The 15,460-nt window shown below is 35.6% G+C and overlaps 1 protein-coding gene across 4 annotated transcripts in view; it reads left to right on the forward strand.

The window, feature by feature from the left end:
• Positions 1-15,460, forward strand: part of LOC138709235 (serine-rich adhesin for platelets-like) — a 305,457-nt gene that overhangs the window by 82,098 nt on the left and 207,899 nt on the right. For all 4 annotated transcript variants that reach the window (XM_069839859.1, XM_069839861.1, XM_069839862.1 and 1 more), the window contains exon 2: positions 1,238-1,282. In XM_069839859.1, coding sequence (XP_069695960.1) covers positions 1,253-1,282 — 30 coding nt within the window. In that variant the 5' untranslated portion in view covers positions 1,238-1,252. The remainder of the gene's footprint in view (positions 1-1,237; positions 1,283-15,460) is intronic.

The following is a 15,460-nucleotide window of genomic DNA, read 5'->3' on the forward strand; positions in this document are numbered from 1 at the left end:
ATATCATTCAGGCACCTTAATCTACCATTCTACTGTTGATTTTAAAAATAAATGGACAAATCAGCTTTCTGAATGTTTTTATTAGAACTTACTGTTTTAGTGTGGTATCGCACCAGTGTATTCCTGTTTGACAAAAGCTTTCAAATTAGTTTCTCTTCAATGAACTCCAGTTTGGTAAGATGTCTACAGATTACTTTTCGCTTCATTCGCACCACCGTAAGACGAAACCTACTGAATAGGAAGAAAAGGAATTTGAGCTTGCTCCTTCATTGGTGAAAGATTAATTCTTTTTCTCTCCTTTTCAATATCATCTTCTATATTGGCTGAACCCCAACCGTAGGTCAATCAGCTGACATTTTTATCAGGGAGGATGAAACTAAGCTTATTCAAGGAATTGTATGTCCTTATATGTCATGTAATTGGTTTTGGTACTGTTTGTAATGAACATTTTTACATTTGAAATTTGCACTTTTTTCCGCAATTTTTCAATTAAATTAAGGCACTTTTTGCACCTTTTGACCAAAACTTTGCACCTAAAATTTCTAGCTCTACTCATGTGATATGATCTTAGTAGTCAGTGATGCATCCTTAGCTTCTTTAGTGATATCAAAATCTCTGCATAAAAGGAGCTTACGATCGACTTGGCCGACAGCCAGGTTGCCTCGTTGTTGTTTGTCTACAATCTACGCATAAGTAGGCCTATATATTTAACTTATAATCCAGATATTCTAGGTTACAATAAAACATTTTTCGGCATAATATATAATTTCCTAATTAAAATTTGATACATGTTCCATCGTATTATCCTTTAATAGTACTTCAAACTCAACACCAACACGATAAATTTATTTTCGATATACATGTTTTATGCTGGCTTAGTGTACGCTAGGCTCAGATGCAGTTTTGACGCTGCATGGAACCTACGGTCGTGTATTCAAATCCTTCCAAGAGCATACATACTTCTCCGATGTCAATGTGATAACTTGTGATACTTTAGTTGCGAGCCTGGCGTGTTACTTATATAATATTACAAGTCTTTTACCATCCCTCCGTGTACCATCACGCCTGAAGAGTTACGAGCTAAGGTGAACGCCAATAAGCATAGTAGGATACCTCGATGTACAAGCTGATGGGGGCATGCTGGCAGACAAGTGAATGCTGATCGCATGTAACTCGCAGTAGTTTTGGCTCGATGTCAGTGCGTTGCACTTTCACAATGTGCTCTCCATTGTTACAGGGTTCGGCTCGGTGAATGGCTGACGAAGACAAAGAGGATTCACAGGTAAGCCCGCGTGGGAACACCGCTTCCAAACGGATGTGCATGCAACATCTCGCCTTGCACGAACGCCTTTATTTTGGGCACCTCATATCGCAGCTTGATATATTTACTTTCTGATTTACAAAGCATTTATCTTTCTCTGAGTTTAGATTGTTGTTCGCTTGTTTGCTTGAGTCTTGTGCATTGTTTTAAAAGTTCAATATTATTAGCATTCTTTCTCATTTTTACTATTTCATAGTAATAAATTTGTGGAGGAAATATAAGATTTTCATTACTTACGGTTAGTCAACACACACACCAAAATTCGAGAGGTGGAACTGGGAGAAATTATTCATTACAAGTTACATACCCTTTGAAGAAAATTTATAGACGATTGCAGTTTCGTGGAGAACTTACTTCTTTTGTCTGTCCCACATTCAGGGGCGTATTTTGCGGACTACCGGGGCTACCGGCGGTAGCCCAAGGAAATTACAAAAGAAAAAGTTTATAATATAAAATAATGTAATAATTTTGTATTACCGTATTAGTTTTACCACAGTAATTAAAATTAAAGTAATTGTTAGATTTATATGCGCTCTCTGCTCTCGAAAAGAAACAAGTTGTCAAGGCGGCGTCACTGGAGAAACCGCTGCCGCGAAGGGTAGCCTGTGACCGTTCCGCTCACGTCGCACAACTCCCCGTCCCCCCGCTCCCTCATGTTTCCATCGTGCACTGTAGGTGGGTGAGTTGCCGCTCTCGTGATCGGTTTCTTGGAAGGCGCGAAGCAACAATATGCTTAGTACGCTAGCTCATTAATGTGATTGTGTTCTTGCAGTGCAGTATTTTAAATTTGTGATTTGTTCGAGTGTCTAAGAGTTATATTAATTGTGAATTATTAAGTTTTTAATTTCCCAATTAAGTGATATTGTGAAAAATATGGCAGAACAAGTTTCTGGAGAGGTTTGTGTTGAAAATGACTGTGTAATAGAAGGTTTATTAAAAGTGCCTTTTAACCGTCGTACATACAACGAGAAAGTTGAAATTGTGAAAATGGAAAGACCAACTCCTGAGTTAAATTTGTCCATGGACGTAAAAGAAAAACAGCGTGAGTACACACGCCATTTCACTTCAACATCATATGGTAAGTGGAATTGGTTGTGTGGTAGTTCTAAACTGTCTAAACTATTTTGCTGGCCATGTTTGTTATTTAGCCGCGAAACTAATGTGTGGTCAAAAGAGGGGTTTTCTAATATGAACTCCCTTCGAACGGCAGTCCTAAAACACGACAAATCAAAAGCTCATATTTATAGTAGCATGAACTTTGCAAACTTTGGGAAGACAAGAATTGATTTACAGCTAGATAAGCAAAAACTTCTACACATCAACCAACACAATGCTCTTGTGAAAAAAAAATCGGGAGATTTTACTGCGTCTTATTAACGCAGTCTGCTTTCTAGGAAAACAAGAATTGGCTTTTCGGGGTCATAATGAGAGTGTGGAATCAGACAATAGAGGAAATTATATTGAATATTTAAGTTCCTTAAGTGAATTTGACCATTTACTGGCCAATCATCTTGAGAGTTCAACAGTATTCCGTGGTACTTCTCTCGCAATTCAGAATGACTTAATATTTGCTATAAGTGGGGTTATGATAAAGAACATAAAATCTGAAATAGAAGAAGCACCTTTTGTGGCCATTGTTGTTGATGAAACAAGTGACTGCTCTAATCAGAGTCAATTGTCCACTGTTTTAAGATACGTCGACAGTACTGCCAATGTTCAAGAACGGTTTATAGGATTCACAAATGTCAGTTCGGACAAAACTGCTGCTGCTTTGTTTCAGCATATGGAAGGTGTTATAGCAGAATATAATGTCGGCAATAAGTTAATTGCACAGACATACGATGGTGCTTCAGTTATGGCGGGAAATATTAATGGCTTAAAAACAAAAGTTCAAGAAAAGTATCCTCAAGCACTATTTGTCCATTGTTACAGCCATGTTCTCAATTTAGTGTTTCAACAAACTACTTTCTCCATTCCAGAATGCCGCATTTTTTTTTTCAAAACACTGTCGGGTTTAGCTGCATTTTTCTCATCATCTCCTAAAAGATCAGAAAAACTCAAGGAATTTATGAAAAAGAAACTCCCAAAAGTAGCACCAACTAGATGGAATTTTACATCTCGGCTTGTAAATACAGTAAAGGAATACAGAGAACAACTGACTGCTTTCTTTGAAAATATCATTTGTAATGACTCTGAAGAAAACTGGGATGATGATGTAATTGTGCAGGCTCAAGGATATTTGTATTTTTTCACACAGTTTCAGAATATATTTCTTCTTGAAGTCTATGCTAGAGTGTTCGCACATACAGATGTGCTCTACAATATTCTTCAGACAAAAAGTCTAGACATAGCATACTGCTTGCAAGAGGTATCAAAGTTAAAACATACTATATCCGAGTTCAGACGTAGTGGGTTTCCGTCCATATGGAGTAATATGGAAAATGAAAATTCTTCAGCCAATACAATGGAACCACCTTTAAAGCGAAGAAAAGGAGATGATGAATTGAAATACAGGCAGCTGTACTACAGCATACTAGATCGTATGCACATGGAAATTACTGACAGATTTTCTGATTATGGAAAGCTTCAGTTCACACATCTTCTAGATTCTCAAAAATTTTCTGCTTATAGAAAAAACTTCCCGAATGAGGCACTAAACAAATTATTTCAGTCCTATAACAGTCACTTTGATCAAGTACGTTTGAAAAATGAATTAAGTGTAATATATTCAGCAGAAGTCTTTGATTTTTCGAACAAACCTATCCATGAAATATTATCTGCCATATATGAAAACCAGCTGAACCAAGTTATTCCTGAAGTCCTTAAATTGGCAACATTAATTGTGACAATACCAGCTACGTCAGCATCGGTAGAAAGAACATTTTCTGCGTTGAAGAGAATAAAATCCTACTGTAGATCAACTCATACACAAGAACGTTTATCCGGCTTGGCACTGATGTCAATTGAAAAGTCATTTCTACAGAAACTTCGCAAGCGGCCCAACTGTAATTTCAATGACGAAGTCATCAAAGTATTTTCGTCCCAATCAAGACGTCTGGAATTCACATATAAATAGGTAAGGAATTTTATTATAGGGTTTTAAAAATATATTTTGTGTAATAATAGGGTCAGTGGTAGCCCAGACCCTTAAACCAGTATACGCCACTGCCCACATTGAATATGAAACCAATGTAGATTTAAGAATCATTAGTGATGATCCCTTTCGTCACTCGATACAGGTATCCAGGAGCTACGTGATTCAATTATTGTGATAACCTCGAATCATATACGTAGTGGACGGGAAGTACCTAACTAGGTATAAAAAGGCAAAGAAATCTAAATTTACAACTCTAATTTGTTGAAATTAATGTTATGTAGTGCTATACATTATTAAATGGAAATACGGATGTATACCTCCTGTCGATGCACCTGTGGCGTCGACCACTTTCCTCAAACGGCCGGCAATAGAATCCACAATTTTCTGGTGAAAGTTACGTGGAACATTGGTGATAACGCCCCGAATAAGTGGTTTCAATTCTTCCAGTATGCTACGTTTCGTCCGGTAAACCTCATATTTTGCCCAACCGCATAAAAAAAAGTCACAGTGTGTCAGGTCAGGACTTCTTGCAGGCCATTCGTGAAGTCCGCGTCGCCCTCAAGCCCCTACAGTCTCGGCTGCGCGAAACGAGGAAACCGGGGCAAATTGAACGCTGCGCTTGCCGCCATATTGTTGGAGAGCAGACAAATAATAGCAGTGCGTAAATCACGCAATTTAACGCTGTGATGATCTAAAATTGACATATTATGGCCACTTTCGACGTTTAACGTAAAATTAGGACGAAATAAACATATTCAAAGTTTCATTGATATGTGTTAGAACATTAAAGAAAAGAAAATACGTATGCAGCAATTTATAGAAAACATACTGATACATCCATAAATAGGCCTACACAATACACATTATAGATTGTATAATTTTACGATAGTCAGCAAATTGTTAGGTTTCAGAGAATCTAAATTTATATTAACATATTAACTCTTAGATCACAAGACAAATATATGCACCTTGATTACACAAGTTCTTGTTATAATCAAATTCCTAAGTGAAATAAATATGCGATAATCAGTATAGACTTGTTGTTATGTTTTAGAGAATCAAAAATAAATTATATTACCGGCACTTTTAGACCACAGGACATAGGTAATCTGGCAAAATATAATATGCGAAGGTAGCCAAATTACATTGAATTCATTCTTCAATTAATAAAGGGAATCCTATCAGTTATAAAAATATCGGTACCTAATACATTGCAAACAATAGGTAACGTGAAGACCTAAAAACTAAACAATCACTTTATGCAAGATAAAAAAACCACATACTTTTTATGTGTGGATTTTTTACATATTGTACTTTTATTTTAAATAAATAAAATAGATATATTATCATTGCTTGCGGAGTGATGGTACATAATTTTTATGCACATATGCAATATCAATAAGATGCCATTCCTTGCTTTTATTAATAAAATATAACCAGCAAAATGTAAAAGAGTTATTTATAGCTGAACTCTGAATCATAAATTCACAAAGGAGGCTTAGCTATTATAGCTATTTATTTATTTATTTATTATCTGTATATTTATTTATCCATATATGGATCTTGAATGAAAGTTCATTATCTTGCAGATAAATTCATTTACATAAAAAAACAAAAAGTTATCTTTCCACTAATATTTTAACATCTGATGTGTAAGTCTAAATAATTCACTCAGTGGGATTTCTCTACAGTCTGATATACCTGTACTAATAATTAAGTATTCTTTATTGTCGTAAACTACTGATTGATTTTTAATGATATTGATATTGTAACAACAGAGATAATATTATATCGTACCTTTTGCAAATAGCTTGGAAAATTAAACAGGGATGGTATTATCGCCGCGCTCTCATGGTTAACATTTGGCAGGTCTTTGAGCGGCCTCATGCGTTCGGCAGGTCTTTGAAATTTAATTGTATTATTGTTTTCAATTTCTTGTGTCGCCGCTCCAATCACTCGCCTCAATTTCAATAATGCAACCAATAAGTTGCTTCAATTATTATTAAATGACACTTACTTGTCTAATCCACGTAGACTAAACCCGAGGTTGCAATGTCTTGTGCTGAGGACGAACATTAAGGTATGTGATTAAAAATTTATTATTAAAGAGTTATTATTAAGAGTTAAGAAAGCCAACGTACTCTTATATGAAATAATAATAATAATAATAATAATAATAATAATAATAATAATAATAATAGCCATTTAACAATATAACTAGTGCTTATTCTTATCGAGAAAGTAGACGTGACAACGTGACGCTTAGAGTGAAACCTACAGAGCAACAATCGGTCGGCAAAATTATTTTTTTAAACCACACCGCACGTTATTGTATGATGCCGACATGTTAAGCATGAGTCCGCGGCGATAATATATCATCTTTCAAAATTATATTGCCATTACTTTCACACTATTCACTAAAAACACCCGAGACAAAACAAAGGACAAGTATGACAATCGTGTTCACCGCTCTATTTCTACCAGTAGCATGGCGGCGTAAACATGCGCAGACTGGTTTCAATTTTGGACAGCACACCAGCGCTCTGTGTGAGTCTAGTATATTATTATAACGTCTTTGGTCGCCCTAGCCAACGTCCAGGAAACTTCTCATCCAACCACGTATGCACATTTGCAAAGAGGAGTGGTGCACCGTCCTGCACAAATATAATGTCGATGTTTTCTCATCTAGATATCGTGGGTCAAACGTAATCTTCAAGCATTTCATGGTAGTATTTCGCGGTCATGGTGTCACGCAGGAGATATGGCCCGATAAAATTTGTGGTCGTCATTCCACACCAAACGGTCACTTTTGTATGTATTTATTCACACTGCAAATGGGTATATACCCGGTGGCAGTGGTAACTAATTATACTCAATAATGACAATAATAAAAACAATTAATAGAAATACAGTTAATAAATTAATAATAATATTAATAATTACTACTACTACTACTACTACTACTACTACTACTACTACTACTACTAATAATAATAATAATAATAATAATAATAATAATAATAATGAAGCACGATCACTTAAACTAACATTTAAATAAATCTAATTTGTATCTTAACCTAAGTTCGAACTAAAACCCACGAGTATATGTTCATACCTGCACAAGTAGGCCTACCTTTTAGCACTACACTCATTTCGCTGACATCTCACTCACTGCACTGAAACTACGACACATTTCACTGATACTATCCTGATTTCACTAACACTTCAAAAACATTTCACTGTTGAACGAGATTGCATCTTCTCCACCGTCATACCGGGATCTTGTGCCACTCAGTAATGGTAATTGCGTCGATTGATGAAACCTCTCACATGAAATACGGTCTCATCACTCTAGAGGACGTTTTGAAACAGTTGAGGCCGATCCTCTACCAATTCAGCATCAACTCCCCATACTCCATTCTGCGATCACAGTCTCCTGTGTCAGCTGATGCACGTAATGGGCTTTCCATAGGCTGTAGTTCAATTCTTTCTGCAACGCGTGCCTTGTGAATCCGATCTCGCGAGCTACCTGATGTGTTGATTTAGCCGGGCTACGATTGAACGTATCGCCACATTCCCCTCAGACCGAGACCTGGATGGACGGACAGTTCTTCCTGAATCCTTAAACGAACCTGTGGACATTCGCTTCCTATGACAAATCTTTATTGTCTCTGGGCGGATTGTGGCATTCCTTCTCTTCACCGTACGCCACCGTCTCTGTACAAGAACAACGGAATTCCACATTCCACACTTCTTAGCGTGCAGCAATCAGCACTCGCTCTCAAACAGACAGGTGATCGGCCATGTTTGTTATTGTTACACATACTTCCTTTTACGGCCATCGTCTGTACTACCGACGCGCGAAAGTATAAATCCTATTTAATGACCTATAGGCTATGTATTCACTACTTTCATTATTATTCCATCGATATTAAAAATTCTACAGCCATTTAATAATACTTGTTACTTCACGCCCACCATGTATAAACATGTCTATATTACAGTGATGATGACAATGATGGTGATAACAGTGATCTTTAATTCATGACTAAAAAGCAAAGTCGCGAAATTCTAGTTTTATAGTAGACATAGACCAAGCATAATTAAAAATGTGAGGGATTTCAAACTAGTAGAGCTACAATTGAGCCGTTGAGAGCAGAAGTGGTATAAGTCAAAAATGAGTAATGAGGGTTAAAGTAAATATTCTGTAAAATACAGTGCAAAGTAGCAATTAATATTGAATTTATTTAAACTATTAGTAGTCAGTGGATAGCACGAAGGACATATTAATTACTACTTTGTGCTATATTTTACAAAATATTTACTTTAAACCTCATTACCCAATTTTGACTTACACCATTTCTGCTCTGAACGGCTCAATTAGAGGGACGCCAATATGACGCAAGGCCACCGCTGAAGATACATTTATACAATCAGATGAAGAACACGAACTTATTTCCTACGGCAAGTAAATAATTTCGTCTTCTCTACAAAGAATCGATCTTAATTTTCAGCCGGAAACGATACCACTTGTGCCACAGTGGAAGATTAATTAATTCGTAATCATCTCACAATCTGAATAATTTCCAGGGAAAAATTGTTCCGGAGCCGGGTATCGAACCCGGGACCTTTGGTTTAACGTACCAACGCTCTACCATTGAGCTACTCGGGAACTCTAACCGACACCGACACAATTTTTCCCTCTATATCCACAGACCTCAAAGTGGGCTGACAACCGTCAAGCAACCAACTTCGAGTGCACACTAACTCCGTGTGACTTAAATTGTGGTTTTCTGTTCACGAACAGTGACGTGTATTATGCAAATCAAGATTTCAGGTATAACTCCCTGTAAAGTTTTTCCCTCGAAATTATTCAAATCAACTTTACAGGGAGTTATAGTCTACCTGAAATCTTGATTTGCATCTCACAATCTAATCGACGTTGAATTACCTCTGCATTGAAAGCCTAAACAAATCCGTAACATTTCTATTTTAGCACACTCCGTAGCCCCTTAACAATTGATTCAGCTTCTTTTCTCTCACTCTGTATAAGAAAAAAGCGATGGGAACTCAAGATCTACACAAGTGGAAGTTACATAAAAAGTGACTGTTTCTACAGGACAGTCGATCCAGCGGATACGGTACGCTGGGCGGGTTACTCGAGCGAGAGCAGCACGTGGTGCGTGCGTCCTGTTTGTACATGAGGATAATGTTACGTTTTATGGATTTAGAGAAGATGATAACACAGTTTCATACTTCCCAAAGAGTTTTTTTTATTCCTATCTGGTATACTGACGTTATTTTTCTTTATAAAATGGATGTTGGTTATGATTATGAAGTCGTAATTAATCACTGCCGCCTCTTCTTTTCCTGTTTATACTGTTATTATTATAAAGGGAGTCCTGGACCCTTCTTGGTAGCTCAGTTGGTAGAGTGCAGAATTACGATGACAACGGACCCAAATTGAAATTCCAGAAATGACGCAGTCGTATTTGTGATGGGCAAAGCCAAGGTTCCTGAGGGTTTTTCTCTAGGTTCTTCTCATTTCATTGTCTCGCTCCATTTCAATATTCTTCATTATCATTTCAATAGTATCTACTAACATGTGCAGCTGGATGTAGTACAGATAGCACCGGCCTAAGGAAACTGAGTAGCCTACGCTACTGGGGGAGTGAAAGGGCGCTCTAGCGGAACCTACAGGAAAGACTAATCTGACCCTCCTACTTGTGAAGTGAATAAAAGCGGGAGTCCTGGAGGAAAGTCCTGAACGAAGCCGAGGCTCGTATTGAATGCTGATAATGGTGGTGGTGGTGATGATGCAGCAACGTGATCAAAACTTCGTTATACCGTGGAGTCATCTGACAGAGCCTCCCGCAGCGAACTGCCAGTGATTGCAAATGCAGTATCTGAGAACCGATATTCTTTCTATTACACTGCTCCATCAATGTACGTTGGAGAAAGCCAATGTCTACCTACTTAGATATAACACGCGGAGCAAGTCCCCTGCAATCGGCAAGCATCATGTTTAGGTGGAGCATGAAAATCCAAAAATATTATGTAGGCCTACATTAAAAATCGATCATGCGGGAATGGGTATTTAAGAGTAGTTAATTCATTAAAAAAAAAGTGAATCTGGTACAACGTCAATACAAATTAATTTTATTTCCTAGAATAGAGTACGGGTATCTATAAAATACAATAATAAATAAACAAATAAATAAATAAATAAATAAATAAATAAATAAATAAATAAATAAATAAATAAATAAATAAGCAAAGAAGTAGAGAAGTAAATGAAGTGAATTATTTACTTAATTTACTTTAAGTAAATAAAATAAATACAGTAAATTGAGTAAATGATTAAATAAGTAAAGAACCAAGGAAATAAATAAATAAATAAATAAATAAATAAATAAATAAATAAATAAATAAATAAATAAATAAATAAATAAATAAATAAATAATATGTGCCCTAATCTCAATATTTTCAGATTTACATTAATTTGTAAAATAAGTACCATTATTCTTGAGTTTTAAGGGTAAAAGAATATTACAGATAAAGAATGAACTATTCAGGAGTACCATTCTTTAATTAGCTAGTATTCTGAAGCTAAAAATGTGTTGTGAATTCCATAGTTGCTTCGTACAGAAGTTTTTTTATATTTTTAACTACAAAATTACATTTTTCTTACGCGTTTGTCACAACAATTATTACAAATCACGCCACTCTTGTAAATTCTTCAAGACTGTACATTAGGATGTAGGATTAAATTGTAACGAATCAAGTTCCTGAAGTCGTATGACTTGTAAACATTTTTGTGATAAATGCGTAAGAATAAAGTATTTTTAGTTAAAAATTGAAAAATAAAATCTGTACAAAGTAATTCACAACACAATTTTAGTTTCGGAACACTAGCCAATTAAAGAAGTGATACTTCTGAATAGTTCAATCTCTATTTGTAATATTCTTTTACCCTTAAAGCTAAAGGAAAAATGTACTTTACTAACAACTTCAAATTAGTGCAACTCTGAAAATATTGAGAATAGGACACTTGTTTATATGTCATTTTTTGCTCAGAATGTCTTCGGAAATAAGCTCCGTAAGTGACGGTAAATCCTCGTGAATTACTCTAAGGGAAAAGAACCAAAGAAGAAAGATTCCATCCGGTGCGGTGGGTTGAACTTTGGTATAGCTCAGTGGTTAGAGCACCCAGTGCGTAGAACTGGGGGTCCCGGCTTCGATTCTCAGTGCCGGAACTAATTTTGTTGTGACACTCAACTTGCTTTCTTAATCAAAGAATGCGACTCAAAGCAGAAAAAGAAGATGGTCAACAGAAAATGGGCAGAGAACACGAAATAAAAACAAACATAGTGAACATAGTGCTACTTTACATTTTGGGAGCGTGTACTGCTTCCTTTAAACATAATTCGCATGTCTTTGAAAATGTCCACAAGAAACATAAAAAGGTATGAACATGTAAATTGATGCCATCTTCTGGTACAGGAAGAGTTGGACTTTGTATTTCTTTGTCCTGATGCCTCAAATTTCAGCCATTCCCGTTAAAATACGATTACACATTGTTATTTAAATACAATTAAAACAGATCTTCATTAAAACATAATGTTTTGTGACCAATTTATTTCTTTCTTTAGGAATTTCTCCACGAATACACTGTTTTCCTCAGCATTAAGATACAATTATGCAGATATAATTTTGTTTCTCCGCAATATCCGACTAAAACAATCTGCAACATTTAATCTAAATTTCTCTCTCTTTTTTTATAATAACAAATCTAAATTTCTCTGTAACTTGCTGTCTCTAACTCCGCCCATCCACGTATTGGATGGTCTGTCGTGCTTCATTCTTTCCTGTGGCATCCAGTTTGATATCTATTTAGTTATTTTGTTGTCGTTCATATTCATGATGTAACCATACCACCTCAGATATTGTTATTCAATTTAATGTATAATTCTTTCCTCACTTCCCAGTTTTGTTCGGATGTCTTCATTCCTCACTCTATCCCTTCCAGATAACCTTGCTGTGAGCCTCAAATAATCCGTTTCTATGGTTAATAACGTCTTCTTTTCTAGTTTATCTCTTTCAGTGTCCATGTTTCGGAACCATATTTTAGTGTAAAGTACATTTAACAATCCAATTATAATTTATTAACAATTTTATTTCTCGTAAAATATTCTTACTTCATAATCATACTAATGATTCATCTTGCTTCATTAATTCTTTCTTCGATTTCAAAATTAGATGAACCATTTTCGTGCACAATAGAAACCAAATATTTAAAATATTTTTACAATTGGAATTGAATTTTCATTGATCAGAAATTCTTCAGAATGGTCGGTTTGTTCCTAAATATTTTGTTTTTATTAAATTATTTAAGCTCCCATGTTTCATATTCTTCTTGTAGATTTTTTCCTGTATCATTTGATTTTCTACACCCGTAGGGGTGACATCTGTAATTTCCTAATCCATTCGTTTACAGTTTCTGGACCACTCTTTCAATGCAACATCGATATATTATATATAAAGTGACGCAAAAGTCAGTTTTCCCTTACGCAGTAATTAATTTTGAGACAAGACATGCTTAGATTTAGGTCAGATCTTGAAGCGTCAATTCATTTTTTGTACTAAGGTGTACCAGAAATAGTACCACAAAAAATTAATATCGCTTCAACTTGCACTTATTATAATATAAGCAGTCAACAGCAAAAAGAAAAGAGAAAAAATTAAGGACTTGTTAGGTAATTGAAATGAAGAAAAATTCCTTTTTACGTCAAATCATATATCAGTGTTTTAATAATTGAGTTTGAATATTCATCTTGCTTGCATGTGACACGTAGCCGGTAGTACAACACAAACGCTACCAAGTTTGATTAGACTTTCGTTGCCATGGCTACTCGATCACGCTCTTCCGACAGCTGAGACTTGCGAGAGTGAAAGAAACGGTATGGCTTGCATAAACATACTGCACTCGAAACTGGAGGTTATGTTTAGCAATTTAAATTTTAAAATTCAGCATTTTAGAACATTATGAATTTCACACTTAGTATTGCAAGGGTTTGTCAAAGAAGCCATTTTCTGATTTTTTATTTCGATGTAGATTAGGCCTACTGATCGTAATTCAATGTGATTTCATTAACAGTTATATAATAATAGTTACTTCATATATTTCATAGCCTACTCTGCTATCATTTTACTTGTTACCAAATTACTCCTACAACCCAGTCATATTAAATAAAAAAGAAATATCTAATGAAAATGAAACTGTTTTAGTTTCCTTTCATTCATTGCTGCCAACCTAGCCACCTGCTCCGAACCAATAGGCCTACCGCAAAAGAGCGATTGTAGGATTGCTATACTAGTGACAGACTAAAGTCGTTAATCGCGATTGCCATTATCGCGGTTATCTCTGATCGCGATTACCGAAAATGTGTGGACACACTATGTCACGCTTGGTCCCGTCTCGTCAACATTTGAATTACCATAGAGAAAATAATTATTTTATCCATGTTCATACTATTATCACAGTATAGTATATACAGACACGAAGCTTGAGTTATTGAGGGTACTAGGAACAGTAGAATGTGCCGGTACTATTTCGCATTGTCTGTGATGAGGCGATAGTAGCGATCCTAGTGGTTAGCAACTATCTATGGATGCACATTCCCTACGTATTGAGCTTCATGACTGTATATACTAGACTGTGCTATTATGTTTATTTCCCTCCTGGACACCATCTGAAATTCATACTTTCTTTAGATTTTTTTCACTGTTTATCCTTTTTTATTGTTGTTTCTTGCAGCTTGATATGGAAATTTATTTGTTAAAATTTTTAGAGATTTTATAACCTGATACAATTTATACCATTACAATTTATACTTATTTGGAAAAAGATTTTGTAACCTATATATTATTTAATTATCACCTACCCTGTTCAACATCTACTTGAAGGATTAGTGAAGAACTGTTTTCAGAACATGTGAGGAGTGATAATAGGAGGAAGAAGAAGAATAAAGAGTATAAGATTTTCTGACGATATGACGTTGTTAGCAGAAGAGGACATGATACTAAGGGATATGCTATTGGAGCTAAATGATAGCTGTGAGCAGTATGGACTGAAGATAAATGCTAACAACAAGAAGACCATGGCCATAGAAAGAAAAGTACAGAAGGTAAACTTGCGAATTCTAAACGAGACAGTAAAGCAAGTGGACAGCTTCAAATACTTGAGGTGTACTATAAGCAGTAATATTAGCTGCTACCAAGAAGTCAAAAGGAGAATAGAAATGGTAAAGGAAGCTTTAACAAAAAAGGAGCATCTTCTGCGGACCTCTGGAAAAAGAACTAAGAAAGATACTAGTGAAGTGTTTTGTATGGAGTGTAGCATTGTATGGGGAAGAAACATAGACATTACGACGAAGTGAAGAGAAGCGAATAGAAGCATTTGAAATGTGGATATGCAGAAAGATGGAGCGTGTGAAGTGGACAGTCAGAATAAGAAACGAAACTGTGTTGGAAAGAGTGGATGAAGAAAGAATGAAGCTGAAACTGATCAGAAAGGGGAAAAGGAATTGATTTGGTCACTGGTTGATAAGAAACTGTCTTCTGAAGGATCCATTGGAAGGAATGGTGAACGGGAGAAGAGTTCGGGGCAGAAGAAGATTTCAGATGATAGAAGACATCAAGATGTATGAATCATATGAGAATACAAGGAGGAAGGCAGAAAATAGGAAAGACTGGAGAATGCTTGGTTTGCAGTAAAAACCCTGTCCTTGAGCAGAACACTATGAATGAATGAATATTAAGTCTACTATTTATATTATTTTGTAATTAAACATAATTATATTTAAAATGAACCCTAACCTCAACAATATCGCCGAATGGAAACTCAAATTAAAAATCTGCAAAAGAAATTAGTTAGGCCTAATTCAAGATTTATTGAAATAAAACATCTTTCAGCAGATTTCTGATGCCCTCCATAAATGAATAATAATTCGTCTGCCATTTGTTAATATGATATATATTA

This window comes from Periplaneta americana, chromosome 11 (assembly GCF_040183065.1).
Source record: "Periplaneta americana isolate PAMFEO1 chromosome 11, P.americana_PAMFEO1_priV1, whole genome shotgun sequence".
NCBI classification, from domain to species: domain Eukaryota; kingdom Metazoa; phylum Arthropoda; class Insecta; order Blattodea; family Blattidae; genus Periplaneta; species Periplaneta americana.